Raw genomic sequence first — 17574 nt, forward strand, 5'->3', positions numbered from 1 at the left:
AAAGTGCCTTTATTTACTATTTAGTGTTTAGCATTCAGTAGGGCCTTGATGTGAGGTTTAGTGTGTCCCAGATCCACATCAGGGGTGTTGTCATTGTCCCCGAATCTGAGTTACTGCCCCTGACTCTGAGTATCTATGGAAACCTACAAAAATTGTGCACATTCTATCTCTAGTTCTTGGAAAAGAATATGGTTCAAGTATTTAAGATGTATCATATGCTAAAATGGTCCTCTGAATATATCTCTACAGCTTTCAAGTCTTCTCTGTGACAGCTGCACATGGCACAAATAAGTGGTAGATACAGAATGAAAACAAGAGGTTCAGCAAGTTTTGTCTTTTTGCATTAATGGAAACTCTAGCTATGTGGTACATTCACACAGCCGCTCATTTTCTGTCCTTGTGCCTGGCAGTATCACCACAGCCATACATGCATCTTAGCCCTGTAAGTGTCACAGTCTGAGCAGAAGAGGATTGCACCCTGTGTTTGACAAAATTGTGTTTGGCATCCTACAATTGAGTTTATTAGTTTCATCAGTAATGACACTTGAAGTATTGTCCAGAACCAGCCATTTCATTTATGATCCAAGCCATTTCAATCATCATCCCAATTCAGACTGGCAGCTGACTAGCTAGGTCACACTTCACACAGGTACAGGCACTAGGTTTTGGTTTTTTAGTTTTTGTTTTGGTTTTTTGTTTAGTTGGTTTTTATTTTTTTAAACTTTGGCATAGGTAGTTAGAAGAGGGGAAAAGAATTCCCACAACTGCAACACCAATTTTGCATTGTTTGTCAAACAAGGTGCACCAGTGAGCAGAAAAAACAGACTCCGTCTTTGAAGTTGAGGGCCTGTTCTGGAAGCCCAAGTATTAGGCCACAGTAAGGCCATTGAGAGAATTCAGTCACCTTGTAGTTCACAGTAGCTTTCAAAAAAAAGATAAGATTCACCTTCTTGAGAGAGTCCTGATCATTCTAAAAAACTAGCAGGGTATCACAAGTTTTTTCCCAGTGATACAGGTTAGTCCTGTGAAGTCCATGGAAGTTAACAATTATTTTCTTAGCCAAGCTAACTGCACCTGCTCAGCTTGACCTCTGCTGTGCAGCAGCAGAAGAATCTCTACCTCAGTCTTCTGCAGCATCCCCATCCACCCTCCCAGTACTAAACTCTACTGGAAGTGCCACTTGAGGGTCCAAATTTGATACCCAGCTCAACCCTTGCTCTTCTTAGAGTATGTCTGCTCAAGTACTTTGTTCACCTAGCATAGTGGAGATGATAGTTTTGTGAAGATACTTAAAGCACGAACACGTGGGAGGTTTGCAGATCTGCTCACAGGAGCAGTGTAAGTTGATTGTTGCTCTGACCAGAGGTCATCAGCTGCTTGGTGTATGCTTTGTTTCTTCCCCAAAGCTTCCAGCCTTAGCCTTTTTCACCCAAAATACCTTGTAGTCAAGCTGCCTTTCCCCAAGGGGCTTATGGTCTCACAGGTCTCAGCATGTTTCCACTGGCCTAGACAAAGTGCTTTTCTATAGGCAGTGCATAGATTAACTTCTTTTGGATGCTACATCTGCAAGCACAAATAGTTCATGAACAATTCGATTTTTTGTAATTAAAGCATGAACTGGCTTTGTTAGCACCATCACAGAAGTGGCCAGTGTCAGTGGATATTACATGTGAAATACAAACAGCCCTGGCTCATTTCCCATGAGCACGGAGCCTACAAGCATCTGAAGGAATACAGCAATTACTTCAGCCTGTCCATTTCTTTGCCATCACTCTTTGTCATATCTGTTTGCCATGCCAATCATATTCGCTTCTCATGCTTGGGTAGGTCCTGCTCAACTCTGCTGATACTCTGTGCAAACACTTCAGGGGGCAGTGGAGTTTCTAGTTAAACGTAAGTTTTGTCTTTTGCACATTCTATTCTTTACTTTCATGGAAGATAATTCTTTTCTCTGGTCCTTTCTCTTGTCCTTAGCAATATGCATTCTGCCATGTCTCAACGGAGGTCGTTGTGTGGCCCCTTACCAGTGTGACTGCCCCCTTGGATGGACTGGATCACGCTGCCATATGGGTAAAACTTGTCACCTGCATATTTTCTCGGTTTTTGGGACTCTACTAGCAATACCTAGCACAGTTCTCCAGGGACTCATTGAACTCTTAAGCTTATCACAGGGAAACCCAGGCCTACAATAATATTCCTGGAGGATTTGCTGTTCCCTGCTGCAAACTACTTTCAAACTAGTCCCTCCCTAATAAATTTTTAGAACTCCCAGAAAAGTTTGCTCTGAAAAAGGACAGACAGTATTCACAAAAGTACTCTCTGCAAAAAGCAGTGCAAAGGAGAAAGGGTTTCCAGGGAGAAGAATAAAACTACTTTTCTCAATTCCAGGTGCATGATTTTCATTTTCATCTTCAGGAAATTCAGGTCATCATTAAATTCATAAACAAGCTGCAGCTATTATAGAGGTTTTTCACCACCTAGCTGTCTGGTTTGGTGGATTCTCACTAATTGTCTGTGTACTGAATCAGGAAGGAGAGCACACCAAAGCAAGGATTTAAGGGAATTGAGTTCTATGGATACATCGTACATGGGTGCCTTACATTAGGTATCATCTAAGTTCTCTGAACAAATTCAATGTGCACTTCTTTTGACTAGATGTCTTACTTACACCTAACCAAAGGTAAAGGTCATGGAGCACACAAGAATACTGAGGGGTGGGAGGGCAGTGATTTTAGTGTCCACGTTTGTATCCTTACCAGTCCGTTTGTGTGAGATGAGGTTGGCTGCAGTTATGGAAAATATTTGAGCCTCAACTTAGAATATAGTGTTCTATCAAGACTGAATAAACGCCAGGTTTTGAAAGACGTTTCCCTGTGAAAAGACAGTAAAACTCAGCAACTGAGTGATTACTGAAATGTCTTTCAATCATGCTTCAATCTTAAACACTTACAAATACTAGCTATTTTTAAAAGTATATTTCCGTTTCTTCACTTTATTTTTATTGTCCAGGTGCACCTTAACTGATTTTTAACAGGGACTTAACATGAAAGCCATTTTTCCTTCCTGCAAGACTTTGAAGTGGCTGATGGGGTGAGCTGGGAAGGAATCCGTGCCTCTGTTAATGAATATTCATACTATTTGTTTAACTGATAAGAAGAGTAAATCTGGGGGATAAGCTGTGCCATACACTGCAAACCCAAGCCTTCTGCAGAAAATTGAAATACCAGAGAGAACATTTTAACTCTGAACTATTGTCTTTTGAAGAGACTCTTGCCTCATGCATCATTTCCTCTCATATTTCACAAGCCTTGTAGCTATAATTGGTACTTGAGGAGGATGGATAGCTTCTTCACTTTTTGGTCCGCAATTCAAATCTGTGCAGGCTTGACTTGCTTTTCAGTAGCTAAAGGGAAAATTATAGTGAACAACTGCATCTGCATCATAAACACTGCTTATGAAGTTTTTTAATCACTTCTTGTTTCAGCTACTGATATTGACATTTTGCTGTGATGGATAAATACTTCAGTGCAGATAAAGATGTTTTGGTCATATGCTTCATTCCAAACTCAGAAGTAATTTTCAACATTACATACTTGGTACACTTAATTGTATATGGATGGCCTATCACTATAGCCTCCTGCCATTGTTTGTTCTTGTTTGGCCCAGAGGAACTGGAGTAGGTTTTTTGCGTTCCTGTGATTACTCATTTCCATTTCCTGTAATTCCATAATAATCAGTGCTTCCTGATGCATGCTCCTTGGAAAAATACTACCCAGCCTTTGTCCTCACTAGTATCTTTATGTCTGTCCTTTACATATGGCATTATCTGCTTTAAAGTATTCCCATCTTTCCTGCAATATAAATGGCTGTGTTTGAAGGACCTCATTAATTGTATATCTAAATTGGTTCTATAAATTGTGTGGTTCTTTACCTTTCAATCTCAGAATTGATAGGAAGACTTGAAACTTTGACTTTTGTTTGGTTACTTGATACCCTTGGGTTAGACTATCACACAAAATCATGTTCAACCAGGCTCAGCATGACCTGTAAGGCAGACAAGATTTTTTCTCTGATGCCCTGTTGCACCTAGTCTCACCTCTTAGGGCTATCCAGTGTCTTTCAGGACCTTACTGTCATTCTCTGCTTCCTTTACTTGTCTCCATACAGGTGCCATTGCATGAAGTCTTACTCCTTGCTTGCTACTGATCTGCACATGGCTCTCTGACCTTCAGCTTCCTCTGCTTATGCTGTCTTTTTCTGTACTTTTTTCCTTGTGTCTGGTGTGTGCTTGTCCTAGCTAATGTTAAGCTGCCACATTTCTTTTTTTAAAAAATAATCTACATTTTATTCCTGTTCTCCTGTTCATCTTATGATTCTTCTAATTCTTCCTCCTGCTTCTGCTTGCATTCCTTTGTTGTCTTAATTGGAATCAAAACCAGCAGAATTTTTAAGGTAATTTAAAATTACACACTGGATGTTTCATGCAGGTCATACAGTGCATCAGATAGCAAAAGTAGCAGAGGGAATCAAATCACACTTAGCAGACATGTGCTTCTCAGGCTGCTCTTCCCATTCTTAACAGAATAAGGCAGGATGTATTTTCAGTGCCCTGCTACTAAATCAGCTTGTGGATGTGCTCATTAATGCAAATTTGTGTGTGTTTGTGTGCAGCTGTTTGCCAGTTGCCTTGCTTAAATGGTGGAAAGTGCATACGACCAAATCGGTGCTACTGTCCCTCTTCCTGGACTGGACCTGACTGCTCTAGGTAAGTGTCACTGAGCACTGTCCCAGAGCTAGGCTGAATCACACCCTACTGAGCTCTAAATATGAAGAATGAGCAAATAATTTTAACATTTTGAGCATCTCTAGATTCTGTAAATCAGTAGCCTTTAGATGCCTCAAGATTTATGAGCAATAAGTAAAGACCTTAGAGAGTATTTGGCAAAATGATTGCCAAACTTGTAGAAAACTCAGCAAATTGTATCTTTACATGTAATCAGACAGGTAAACCCACAATGTTTAGACTGATTTTTCATTATGTAACTAGGAGTGGGATTTTGACATGTAATACAGAATGTTCTTCAAGAAATTTTGGTGGCTTACTCTTTACTATTGTTCATTTTGAACTGTATATATCTCAGCTGGGTCCATGTTCAAGACTGGGGTCATGCAACAGTTGTCTTAAATAATAAGTCATCTTATACCCAGCACTGAGTGATGTAATCATTTAAAGAGTACAACAAGGTGCCTCTGAGGCAAGTCCCAGTTCAAATCTCCTGGCACCTCTAGGGCCATGATAGCAAAAAATGTACATACCTCAACTCACACAGGCTCCTGCTGAGCACAAGGTCATTATCCTGGAGAGCTAAATAAGAACCACATGAATATTTTTCTACAGTGAACAGATGAAGCCTGTGACATTGTAATTTTTTGTGCTCTTCTTTCTGGGTGGATAGTGACAGACATTCCTTCCTTTGGACAAATCACATTGTCCAAATAGTTTTCATTTGTCAGTTGTGATTATATATGCCTTAGTGAAGCAACTTAAATGTATTGCAGACAAACAGTATCTTTCAGCTTTAGACTGGAAGGTATACAGCTGAAGTCTGGTAGTATTTCCATTAAGGACATGAAGCAGAGAAGCCCAAATCCAGTGGGCATAATAGCCAAAAATAGTGGGGTTCATCTCATGAGAGGCAAAGCAAAGTTTCAGGCTATTCCCAAACCAAACTATCCTTGGCTTCTTTGTTGGGTTTTTTGGTCCAAGTCCATAGCTCTGTGCAGCATTGGAAGTCTGAGAGAAGGTGGGTTATTAGCCATGCAGGATTGGTCTAGCAGCTTGTCCCTTCCAGAGCTGTTTGGGAGGACGTTTCCCAAACATAAATTGATGGGTGAAGTGAAGACAGAAGCAAGCTCTGAGATGTTTCACATTTTGCTAAGCTTTGGCATCAGTTACTTGTGGCTCTTTATGGGGTATGATACCTTTCTGAGAATTCTAAAATTTCTTGTTAACCTGCTGCAGGTTAACAAGGTGTGGATATATAAGGGGAAGCTGAAATGTCCCAGAGCCTTTATCAGCATGTAGAACAAGACTAGCTCCAAACTACTCTGTGATGAGCCATGACTTAAATTAAATGCCAGATATCTCTATTCCCCATGCCCATTCTCTCCTCCTCTTTAAGCTGTAGCATTCTAATCCTTGGTATACTTTCAGATACCATCCTCTTCTGCCTCACTGTTGATCATTTGCTATGTTCAGTGCACCACTGATTTTTTTTTTGTTTGGGTTTTTTGATGCAGGAAACGGAAGGCTGGATTCTATCCCTTTTAACATCAGAGCAGCAATTCTACATTCAGATATCTTTCTTCAGCCTAGGCACAAGGGCTTGGATTCTAATGCATTGTAAATCAAATCCATTGTTTCCCTTCCCCCACCCCTCCCCAGCTCCTTGGTTTAGTATTTTATTTTGTGATACATCTTTCCATTTTTAAAGAAATCCTCTGTATTTTTCATTTATAAAAGTATTATCAAATATATGCTGCTACACAGGTGTCATACACACATACAAATGTAAAGATTCCTACAATCCACTGAGGAAGTGGTTGTTTAAAGTGAAGTCTCTCCCATTTCTTACATTAAGTCAGCTAATTAAACAGTACTATACTGCCAACCATGATTAAACAGAATATGGCAATTCTGCTTACCAGCTGCCAAAGCATACTACTGTCCAGCAACTCAACAGGAAAGAGTGTTACACTGAATGAGCTGCTAAACTTTACATTGGGCCTGTCTCTGAACTTCAGTTGATAAAGATTATAACGGCATGTGATAAGGTCTATGTTGTAACCACAATTTCTGGTGAGCAAAAGAAGATTCTGTAGTGTAGTTTATATGACATTAACTTCATTGGAGAGTGACTTAATGGGAGGCATCAACATGAGTTTTACCTGAGATTTCTTAGTAAAAGAGATGAGGGAACGTAATCTCTTTCAGAGAAGAATGGATTAAGTCTAGCCAACAAGCATCTTTGAAGCTTTCTGACCTACAGGTCATTCAGGTGTAGCTCGAAACTGGATTATCCAAGATCCAGCAGCAGGAACCAGGTGGATCTCTGAAACTTGCACTTCCCATTTGCCATGGGACTCACCACCTGCCTGTAACCACCATCCCTTTCCGATATAAATGAAGTACATAACTAGCAGCTATATGCTAGGTGAATGTTTTTGATATCTGAGGTTTGGATCCCAATATTTGACTGCCCTTGAGATGGAGAGAGAAGGCACCAGTTAGGTTTACAGGTGAAGGTTTGCTTGCCAAAATGTTGCATTTTTGTTATGCAGAATCCTCAAAAATCTGGAAAAGGCCTCTCTTGAGAACACACACAGGCAGAAATCCTCAGCTGACTGAGAAATACTGAGAGCACATGTTATCAGATTTTTCCATCTCAGACTGGTGATCCCATTGTGTCTGAGGAAAACACACACAAGTGCCATGCTAAGTCATGTTCTGATGAATTGAAATGTTAAAATTTATTATTAAGTAGGGTGGTGGAATTGCAACGTAGAAATCACATGCATTTTTCGAAGTCACGTGTTTTATAACTCTCATCAAAAAGTCTGATCTATGAAAAAAGATCTTCGAGACAGAACCTGAGAGTCATTGATGAGAAGTTCAGTTTTTTCCCCAAAATAACAGAAAACTGTAATTTGCGGTTATCATTGAGAAAGAAAAGAAGAAATAAATTTTACCTTCTGTAGCTTCCTATTCCTGCTTAGCTACCCTCCAGACTAAAAGTGTGCACAACTCCCCCACCCCCCTTCATGGATGTACCTTCCTTTTATGCATGAACCTTGATACAGGAAAGTGATAGGACACCAAAATGAGCTCACAGTTACAGTAACAGGGCTCTAGTAAAAACTGACACATAACTAATGGCTGTTAACCTGAAACCAGAAATGGGGAAGAAAGAAACAAGCAAAGTTGTCAGCCATTAGGAGCTTTCAGCCAATTAAAAAAAAATAAAAAAATAAAAACAGATAGTAAAGAATAGGAGTCATTAGGGGATCAGATTAATGTGAATGTAGATTCCTTCCCAGTGGGAACTGCAAACAGCTGAAGAGTTGTGGTTTTAGCTCCCACAACCTTCTTTTTCTAATGGACTCTGCTAGTACGTAGCAAAAATCTTCTATCTCCCAGTTGCACAGCCATCGATGTTCTCAGCTCTGACTGAAGTTTGTGTTCAGTAAGTAATGTCCACATTTCAACAGAGTCACCACCATTTCTAGGCGCTTTGTTCCTTGATATTCTTGCTGCCTTACCAGCAAATGAAGGGAGCTGCAGTGAGCAACACAGGACTTCTCAAGGGAAAGAGTGCATAGGTGAGAAAAGCAGATCTTTATTTATGTGTCATTGTCATGTTTTTGTCCCTTTTCCAGTGTGCTTCTCTGGCGTGTCCTCTGACTCTGGTCATCTCCAGAGCAGAACAGCAGTGGTGAGGAGAGTGCTTTTGTCTGGGAGGACATTGCTGGAGAGTTTAGGGCTGCGGAATAGCTTTTAACACCCCAGCTTCACACTAGTGACTAGTACATGGAGTCCCGGGAGCAACCCAGTCAACACATTTTGTAAGGAGATGTGGTGTTAGGACAGAATAGCTGAAACTAGAGGCTGTCATATTAGTGCTATTGATGATGTTTTGATACTTGCTGGAATATTTTCCCCTCCCTACCCAGTACTGTATTGTCATTTATGTCACTGCCTGTTGTATGTTTTAAACGACTTCCATGTGATGCACTTTACACTGTAAATAAAGTTGCACCCTGTTTAGTACCTATATAGAGGCAACATTGTATTCTTTTTGTAAACCCTCAGAACAGTGATATTAACCTACCCTTTAGGATCTGCTGGCAAAGACTACAGAAATAGACCTCCACTCAAGAAAAAGACAAAATAGTTGCCAGCAGTCTTAAAAGGTTGTGTTGGAATAGTCCAGGTTTGATCGGCAGATAAAAATGCAGTTAGCACCTCATTTTCAAATCCTTTCTTCGGCTAGGACATATTTTTAAACCTATAAAGGCCAAATTTACCACTGGCATAAAGAGACAGATTAAAACCTGCTTCACTCACCACTAATGGAGATATAACTTGTTTATTCTGCACCAGTACTGGAATTTTTAAAGGTATGGAAATGCCCGTATTCCTGGAGACATGAGGTAAAGAATGACTGTAGCAGAAAGAAATTTTTTTAACTCAAACACCACTCCTCCAAACAAGGAGTTCATACAATATAACAGGCAAAAGATTTAGGATGTGATGTTTTTGGAGATAATCATGTAAGCCTGTCAATGTCTGGATACACAGGCATAAGTTGAGATTTAGAAGTGCAAAATGTGGTCAATGTTTGGAAGCCTTCCCCTAAGACACCAATTCAAAAGGTTAGTGTTGTTAATGAAGCCCTGAAACTTAATGTGTAACTTACAGAAAAGATAGAAATTTGCATCTCACATTTGCAGTGCTCGAAATATGGGTAAAAAATCCTGAGTGGGAACAACTGGGGTGCCTGTGCACGTGGACTCAGATCTTGTGCATGCTCTAGAAACACAGAGAACTGCCTTATGTAAAGGAAAGTGTGGCAAGAACAGGCTCTTTCCCTGGCCCTGTTCTCTTTGTTGTGGCCATTGAACAAGATGAAACTCTGAAAGGAGTCTACTGACACCTATGTCTCTCGGCTTGGAAGTACACTGGGAAATGTTTGAGTGTTGACTCTGGTCTCATGGGGGGGCACTGGACAGGGTTAATGTGTGTCAGCAGTTGTCAACTTGAGGAGTCACTCTTGCACTCTAACAGTCAGACCAGAGAGCTCTTTTGCATCTCAGCACAGGAAGTTTGTGCATCTCTGAATTTTCTTAGAGCAGTTTGGATCCTCACTGCAGAAAGGATCCCTGCTGCTTTTACTGCACTGCAGATTCTTTTCTGGGAGAACATACCCTGACCACATTTCCAGCAGCAAGAGACAGGAATTTCAGTACCCAGTGGCAAGCCAGGTGGAATATGCAGTATCTTTATTGATCTGTTTCTCTAAGGTTATTTCCATTCATGCACACGATGCAGAGCACTTCTTCACGTATCCATCGCATTTACAGCAAGCTCCTCTCCCAGGAGCAGGGCTGCATTTCCATTACCCTTGCTTTCTAGCCTGACGTATTTGCTAGTGCCTGCCAATGGTGAGGTCTGCAGGCATGCCACCTCTCCCTGCTGAGCTTGGAGCACTACAAAAGCTGATGCTCTTCACAAGCTGATGGACATGGTTCTTCAGAGCAGGGTTGTCCATCCTGCCAGATGTCCCTCCTGTAGATGGACCAGCGTGACCACTTTGTGCTCTAAGAAGTATCATGCATGGCCTGGTAAAGAGGACGCTTCAGTTTCTCTCAGCCAGTGACAGATTATGACACCACAAGAAAGTCACTTCAAATCTTCCCATTTTATGGATCAGATGACCCCTTCCTTCTCCTTCAAGGTGCTGCAGATTTAAAATTACAGATGAGATTTAAGCATGATTGTCATCATTACTAATGATAGCCCTTCTGCAGATGTCATGTCATCTGCACACCTAATTGATAGCTCAGTGGATTAGCACTAACCTTAGTCTTTTCAGTCCAGTATCTTTGCTGAATGTAAATCATCCTCCTTCAAATTTTCATTTGCAACCAACATCTGCTGAAGAGATTGTCCTGAAAATTCAAGTTCTCTCTCTGTATCCAGAAACTTTGAAGCTATGACAACGTCATCAAGCCCAGACCAGCACCAGTTCTGTTTGGACCCAAAGCCTGCCTGCATGGCAAAGGCCAGAAAAGGAGCCTGCTGGGCAGGGACAGGCTGCCACTGTGATACTGCTGGCCTGCACCACAGAGCAGGCCAAGAGCATAGTGAGGACCCTGGATCTCCTCTCAGTGCTCTTCTCTCCTTGATGACATTTTTACCATGCTTTATCCCAGCAGCCTCAGGAAATCATTCTCACGTTATGCAACAAGGTGGCAAAGAACAATCACAGCAGTCACCACTCCCAGCTCATCTATACCCTGCAAACAAATAAATCCAGGGCTTTCCTGGCTGCCTCTTAGTCATGCCTTCCTTTCCTATCCCATCCTAGCTGTGTCTTTAGTACAGTCCATTTATTTCACTTTGTTTTCAGTAGTTTGGTTTTAGTACTTCCTTCTCAGTTGGGAGTGGCATGATTTTTTCCAGCTAACTCTGAAGTCACCAGGATTCATTGGATATGAAGCCGGCAGCCTCACTGGCTGGAAGGGAGGCACAGTGTGAAGAGTGATGAAGCTCTGCAATTCCAGTGCAGACAGGCCTGGCAGCCTCTGCAACACACAGTGGCAGCCCTGCAGAGCTGAGCACTCCTTCAGCTGCTGCTGCCTCGCCTTGCCTTGCCATCCCTTCTTCTTGCAGTCCTTGGCCATGCTTTTCATTTTACAGATACAGGTTATGCTTGCACGTGCTGAGGGCAGATCTGCATTTTCCAGGCAAACACCAAAGACACAGAGCAAAGGCTCTGATTCAGATCAGCTTGCAATAGCTAGGGAGAAGATGCTGTTGCCTTCTCTCACTGCACTGCAGCAGTCTAGGGTCGCCCTTTTCCCTGATATCTGCTCCACTGTTGTGGCTCACAACTGATTTCTGCATCCAGCTTTGTGCAGCTCTGTCCAGGAAACTGCAGTGTCATAGGTGAGGTCATGAGCAAGGTCCTAGACTGGTGCAAAGGACACAATATGCAATCCAGCAATATGCAGAGACCCCATCTACTTCATGTGTACATACCTCATGAGATATCATCCCAAATATTGTTCAGTGCCAAGGTATTTATTAAGGGTATTACTGCTCTTGGCTGCTTCTGGAGGGTGCAAGATAAACCGACAGCCTCAAAGCCACACATAGCACCAAAACCAGGCTGCATGCTCATCCCTGGCTCAGCTGGGGAGACAGACAATTCCTCAAGGAAAAGGTAGGTTTACAACACCCTCTGCAAAAACCAAAAACCTTGGAGATGGACCTTGTCCTGGATCAGGTGCTGCCTGTTCACCCTGGAACAGGGTGGAGCCAGGCAGAAACACCAGGAAACAGACATGGGAGCCCAGGAAGGACCATAGTCCATCCCTGGCAAGTGGGATGTGGGCAGAAATGCCTGCAGTGGTTACTGGTGGTGCTGAACAAGGACTGTCTTACAGCTCTGCCCAGGGAGAACCTGGGCACAGCTACCCATCTCACCTAGCATGGCGCATTTGGGGAATTCCTACAGGTGAGGGGAGGTTTTTACACACTGGAAAAGAAGGGGTGGGTGGCAAACTGGGAGGCTGTGTGGTATGACAAGAACGGAAACCTCAAAAGAGCAGCAGTTTAGAAAGCACTTAAGTATATGGTCATGTCATACAACCATTAAGGGAATTTAATTGCACCTATGCAGTTAAAAATATGTTTAAGCATTCTTCTGGGCTGCAGCCTTAGTCATTACAAGATTATAACAAATATGAAAAACTGTGTCTGCCCTGCAGACACTGGTGAGATGGCTGCTAAGTGCCTGGCACTGAATATTTGCCATCAGCTGAATGCACAAAGTTGATAGAAGAGGTGGCTGCCCAGTCAGGTATTGCTGTGCCAGATATCTGGTTTGATGTTATTAAATAACTTGGTTAACAATGTAGGGTAAGGGATAAACAGTTCATTAATTAATCTTGTTTATTGCATGGAAGTGCTATAAGCGCCTGTAAGAATAAAATATGTTAAGGAAGAGTAATAATATTAAAGGGAAATTACATTAAATTAAAGTTAGAAATGACAAGCCAGTGCTTCCTGAGGGGAAAGAAATAATAAAAAAACAAAAAAACACCAACCAACCTAAAAAAAAATTGAAAAAGAATGCACGCCTAGGGAGGAACTGTGAAGGCAGACTGGTGACCTGACTATTCCCACCCCCACTTGCTTTGGGTTTTATGCTTGGGAACAAGCAACACCGGCAGAGTCCTAGGTGGATGAGGCTAGAGCAAAACCAAGACCAGCCCACAGCATTGGGGAGATGCAGCAACGGAGTATGAATTGTATGAATTTTGTTTCATCTTAGTTTCAATTACTTTTCTCTGGCCAGCACCAGTGAGAAAAAGTTGCTGCCATTCCTATATGTGCTGGCATATGAAGGTGGCAGCTGGTGTCACCATGGGAGAAGTAGGAGTGTCACAAAATCTTGAGTCAGGATGCTCTAAAGTGGCAGGTAAATAAGAAAGATAAAGAGGGGCAAGGGACAAGCAAGGCCTGCTCATGCTACCAAGGATCACACTGCCCAGCACCTGTTCAGGGTGATTTCGCAACCTAAATGTTCCAGAAGCATGGGGTTCTTCTGATTTTATCTCTGGTAAGATTACATAAACCAGATATGAGTGGCTGCCATGTGTAAATACCACGTTTGAGGACACTTCAGAGAGGAGTCCCTGATGGTAACTATGGGGTTCAATAAAACAAAGGATTGAATGTAGGTGGAGCAGATACCCCACTGCACCAAAAGGCATATGAGTTTTCTGGGTTACCTGTGGGTTGGGCTCCCTCTAAGGAAAGACTGGACATCATGAGTTGAGTTAGTGTAAAACAAGGCATGATCCAGCATAACAAGCACAATCTACATACAGAGAGCTCATTCCAGTGGGTTTCTTATGTTTCTGCTTTCAAGAAGCTACTGGGGATTTTTTGAGACTTTCAGGTAATTCATGAAATGATGGAAAAGTAGTATAGAATTCAGTCTGGCTGGGGATAAATGACTCAGTACACAGACACCAGCACTCCAAAAACCATCAAGCACTTAAGGACCAAGAATTAGAATAGGGAGGCCTGCCCATCCACTTACATTTCCCAAAAGATTTGTAGTTGAGCCTTCGGGCAATAGAGGTAAAAGCTGTGCAGCAGAAGTGAACCACAGAATCATAGAATTGTTAAGGTTGGAAAATAGCTTTAATAACATCGAGTTCAACTTCTAACTTCACACTACTTAAGACCACCACTAAACCAAGTGCCACATTTACATGTCTTTTAAATACCTCCAAGGAGGGTGACTTCTGGGCAGCCATTTTTAATGCTTGGTAACCCTTTCAGTGAAAAAAAATTACTAATATCCAATCTAAACCTCCCTAGTGCAACTTTAGGCTGTTTCCACTTATCCTGTCGCTTGTTATCTGGGGCCAGAGAATGACCCTTACCTGGCTACAACCTCCTTTCAGGTAGTTTCCTTTTGTCCAGGCTAAACATCCCACCTCCCTCAGTCACTCCTCATGAGACTTATGCTCCAGAACCTTCCCCAGCTCCATTGCCCTTTTCTGGACATGCTCCAGCACATCAATATCTTTCTTATGTCAGGTGTACAATGCCAGGTGTACAAATTTGGGCACAGCATTCAAGCTGGGGCCTCACCAGTGCCCAGTACAAGGGGGACAGTCACTGCACCATGGTCCTGGTCCAAAACTATTGCTGATACAGGCTAGGATTTCATTGTCCTTCTTGGCCACCTGAGCTCCCTGCTGGCTCATGTTCAGACAGATGTTGACCAGCAGCCCACAGTCCTTTTCTGCTGGGCAGCTTTCCAGACACTCCTCCCTTCATCCTGTGAAGTTATTGTGACCCAAGTTCAGCATCTGGCACTTCTCCTTGTTGAACCTCATACAATTGGCCTCAGCCCACCATTCCAGACTGTCCAGATCCCTCTGCAAAGCCTTCCAGCAGACCATCTCCCACCCAGCTTCGTGTCATTTGCAAACTAACTGCAGGTGCAGTCAGTCCCTTCATCCAGATCATCGATAAAGATTTTAAACAGAACTGACCCCAACACTGAACCCTGGGGTACACCAGGAGAGACCATTTCCCTTTGAATTACAGGGGCCTCATTCTCCTCCATATTCCTTCTTTTCAGCCCAATGACCCTGAGGGTAATCAATCTTAGTATTAAAGACAGAGACAAAGAATACTGAAGTAGGCTTGCATAAGGACTTGCCTTCACTGGTGCCAAGTTCCCTGTCAGACCAAAAAGGCTCAGGACCCTGTCACATTTGACATGGGGGCATGGTCTCTCTCAGTCTTGTCCTTATCACCAGTGGGTGCCTTGAACGCAAAAGTAGCTGCAGATATCCCCAGCAATCTGTATTTATAGTTGTGCAAAGGCTCGTCTGGGTAGTTTAATAAAATTCAAATCAAGTCAAGGATCAGGATCTATATGAGGCATCAGTGGGCTAACGCAGGAAATAACAGCCAGGGTGACTACCTGTAAAAGGACAACAGGACCACAACTGGATCTTCCACATAGTCCAACACACCAAAAAATTCCATTGGGAAATGAAGTGACACGACTTAATCCAATCTCTGCTATCAGGAAACATTTGTTGCCAATATTCCCCAACAGATGAGTCATTTCTATATCTCCCTCCTGCACACACACATGCACAGGGGAGCCACTGTCTGCCACTTGTGGGGAAGTAGTGCTAACTCTTGTGCCAGCTCCACATCTCCCTAGGCATGGATGGAGAGTGGGCTGCAAAGGACAAACCAGATCAGCTGCCCATGGTTAAAGTAATACGGTTAAAGTAATAATGTCCCTAATTTTAAAACGTCAAAAGCTTGTTGGTGGGAGATTTAGTTGTGCCCTGCCTATGCAGGCACAGTGAGGCAGGCAGGCAGGCATCTTCAGGACTACAAAGCAGTGAGCCAGATGCACAGCAGCCAGTGCCCTGCAGCCTGGCACAGTCAGACCCCTTTCAGGGCAGCACTGCTCCACACAGCAGCCACGTGGAGAAGCAGTGCCCAGCGTGTTGTCTCAGCTGCTTCGGAGGAACTGTATGCAGGCTGTAAACTGTATGTTTATCTCCACAGTGCTTGGGTGCAATCAGCCTGCAGCAGGATGTTTGAAGGCCACGAGTGAGTGCCACATCTCCTGCAGGAAGCAGGGGTGCTTTCACCCAGCAGGGAGCAGGACAAATGGGACCTGAGCAGACAGCCTCTGGGGGGTCTTGTGAGGGAAAATCAGTCTCCAGGGCAGCAAAGCTGTTGTCCCTCTGCAGGCTGACAGGAACCTGCACTGGCCCCTATATCTCAAACTAGAACACAGCTGTCATGTCAAAACCCAGGCTTGGCCTCCAAGGGGAATGTTAAGTTCTGTGTAACAGGGCTACAGAACTCCTTGGTCCCCTGCACTCAAAGGCAGAGATGGCTGCAAGGGCAGCAGCCCAGGCTTTTACATAAGGGTGCCAGAAGCTCAGGCTCCTCTGCCACCCCTGCCTAGGTATGGTGAGTTGGTGGGATGGATGCTGCTTCCACCCTCAGTTTCTGCCTGCGCCCATGTATTGCTGCAGCTGGGTTTGTTTGCCACTCTTCCTCTGACAAGATGAGGTGTGGATGTCACTTGGTGCGATGCCAGGCTGGTGTCCTGAGTGTCACAGGGCAGATCCTCTGCACATGGGTGTGAGCTTGGCCAGTTTACAGACCACAGCCACATGTAATTAATTTCCTTAGCAAGACTTGCAGGTATTGATGTCATCTACAAAGATGGGGAAACTAAAGCACAGGCATCAGGTAATCTGCCCAGCCGTGCACTGGAGATGGAGAGATACAGTCTGGGCTGGGAGACTTTCCAGTTCCTCCCCCGGGCTGTACTGCTCCCAGCCCGTGCCTCCAAAGCAGAGCCTGTAATCAGTGGCTGCTGGGGCTCTCGGAGATGTGGTGGGGTGTCTGAGGATGCAGGAGGAAAAGTGCCACGTGTCACCACTATCAGGGTACCTTCTGCCCCAAAGGCAGGAGTATTCAAGAAATCTTGGGAGAGCCACATGTCCAATCACATAGCAAATGATCAAGACCATAAAAGCTGCAAATAACTGGAAGCACTGAGAAATAAAAAATATCTGAGTGGGCAAAAAGCTGAGTCTTAAGATGCAATGGATTTGGGCATTCAGGCCTACCATTACCTTTTTGCAAGAGTGTGCAAAGCCTTGCCTGCTGTAGCTCTACAGGGCTCTGGGCTGCTTGATCCTCACAAAGTTTCTCTAGAAAGTGGCAGGATTTCAGTTTCCCTCTAGCTCTAGCCACTGCATCAGCAGCACTGCCCACCAGATCAGTTTGCAAGACTGATGCAACCAGCTGTGAAGTGCTGCACCTGCATATCCTCTGCTGAAGGTGCCTGTTAGAATAGAAGAACAAAAAAAGAGAGGAACTCCAAGAAAGCCAGGCATGTTGTTTCATGGTGTTCAGTCTTGTCTGGAAAGATCCAGGTCGGACCTGATGTATTCCTCCTTGCTGGGAGAAAGCACTGGGCAGCAGTCACTCCCACCCGCAGATGCCCACCCAGGACAGACAGAAACAGTGGAAGGCCTGAGAACAGCTTTTAGCCCTGCTGGTACTTCCCATAGTCACACAACCCCAAATCTGTCTACCTGGGGTCCCAGCAGCCTGTATTTTGCCTGCAGACAAAGCTCCTGACTCAGACCAGCCTGGCAAACCCACAAGAGAAGGTCCCCATGCTGGGATTTTTGTTGGGGGATTGGATCCTTCAT

The 17574-nt window shown here is 43.6% G+C and overlaps 1 protein-coding gene across 2 annotated transcripts in view; it reads left to right on the top strand.

Annotated features, from left to right (window-relative positions):
• The window catches only part of SVEP1 (sushi, von Willebrand factor type A, EGF and pentraxin domain containing 1), a 119703-nt gene extending 110872 nt beyond the window's left edge, over nucleotides 1-8831 (top strand). For both annotated transcript variants that reach the window (XM_014884085.2, XM_088157354.1), the window contains 3 exons: nucleotides 1975-2070; nucleotides 4672-4765; nucleotides 6301-8831. In XM_014884085.2, the coding sequence (XP_014739571.2) occupies nucleotides 1975-2070; nucleotides 4672-4765; nucleotides 6301-6331 (221 nt within the window). In that variant the 3' untranslated portion in view covers nucleotides 6332-8831. The remainder of the gene's footprint in view (nucleotides 1-1974; nucleotides 2071-4671; nucleotides 4766-6300) is intronic.
• The last annotated feature ends 8743 nt before the right edge of the window (nucleotides 8832-17574 follow it).

The sequence above is a fragment of the Sturnus vulgaris genome, chromosome Z (genome assembly GCF_052056855.1).
Source record: "Sturnus vulgaris isolate bStuVul1 chromosome Z, bStuVul1.hap1, whole genome shotgun sequence".
In the NCBI taxonomy this organism is placed as follows: Eukaryota; Metazoa; Chordata; class Aves; order Passeriformes; family Sturnidae; genus Sturnus; species Sturnus vulgaris.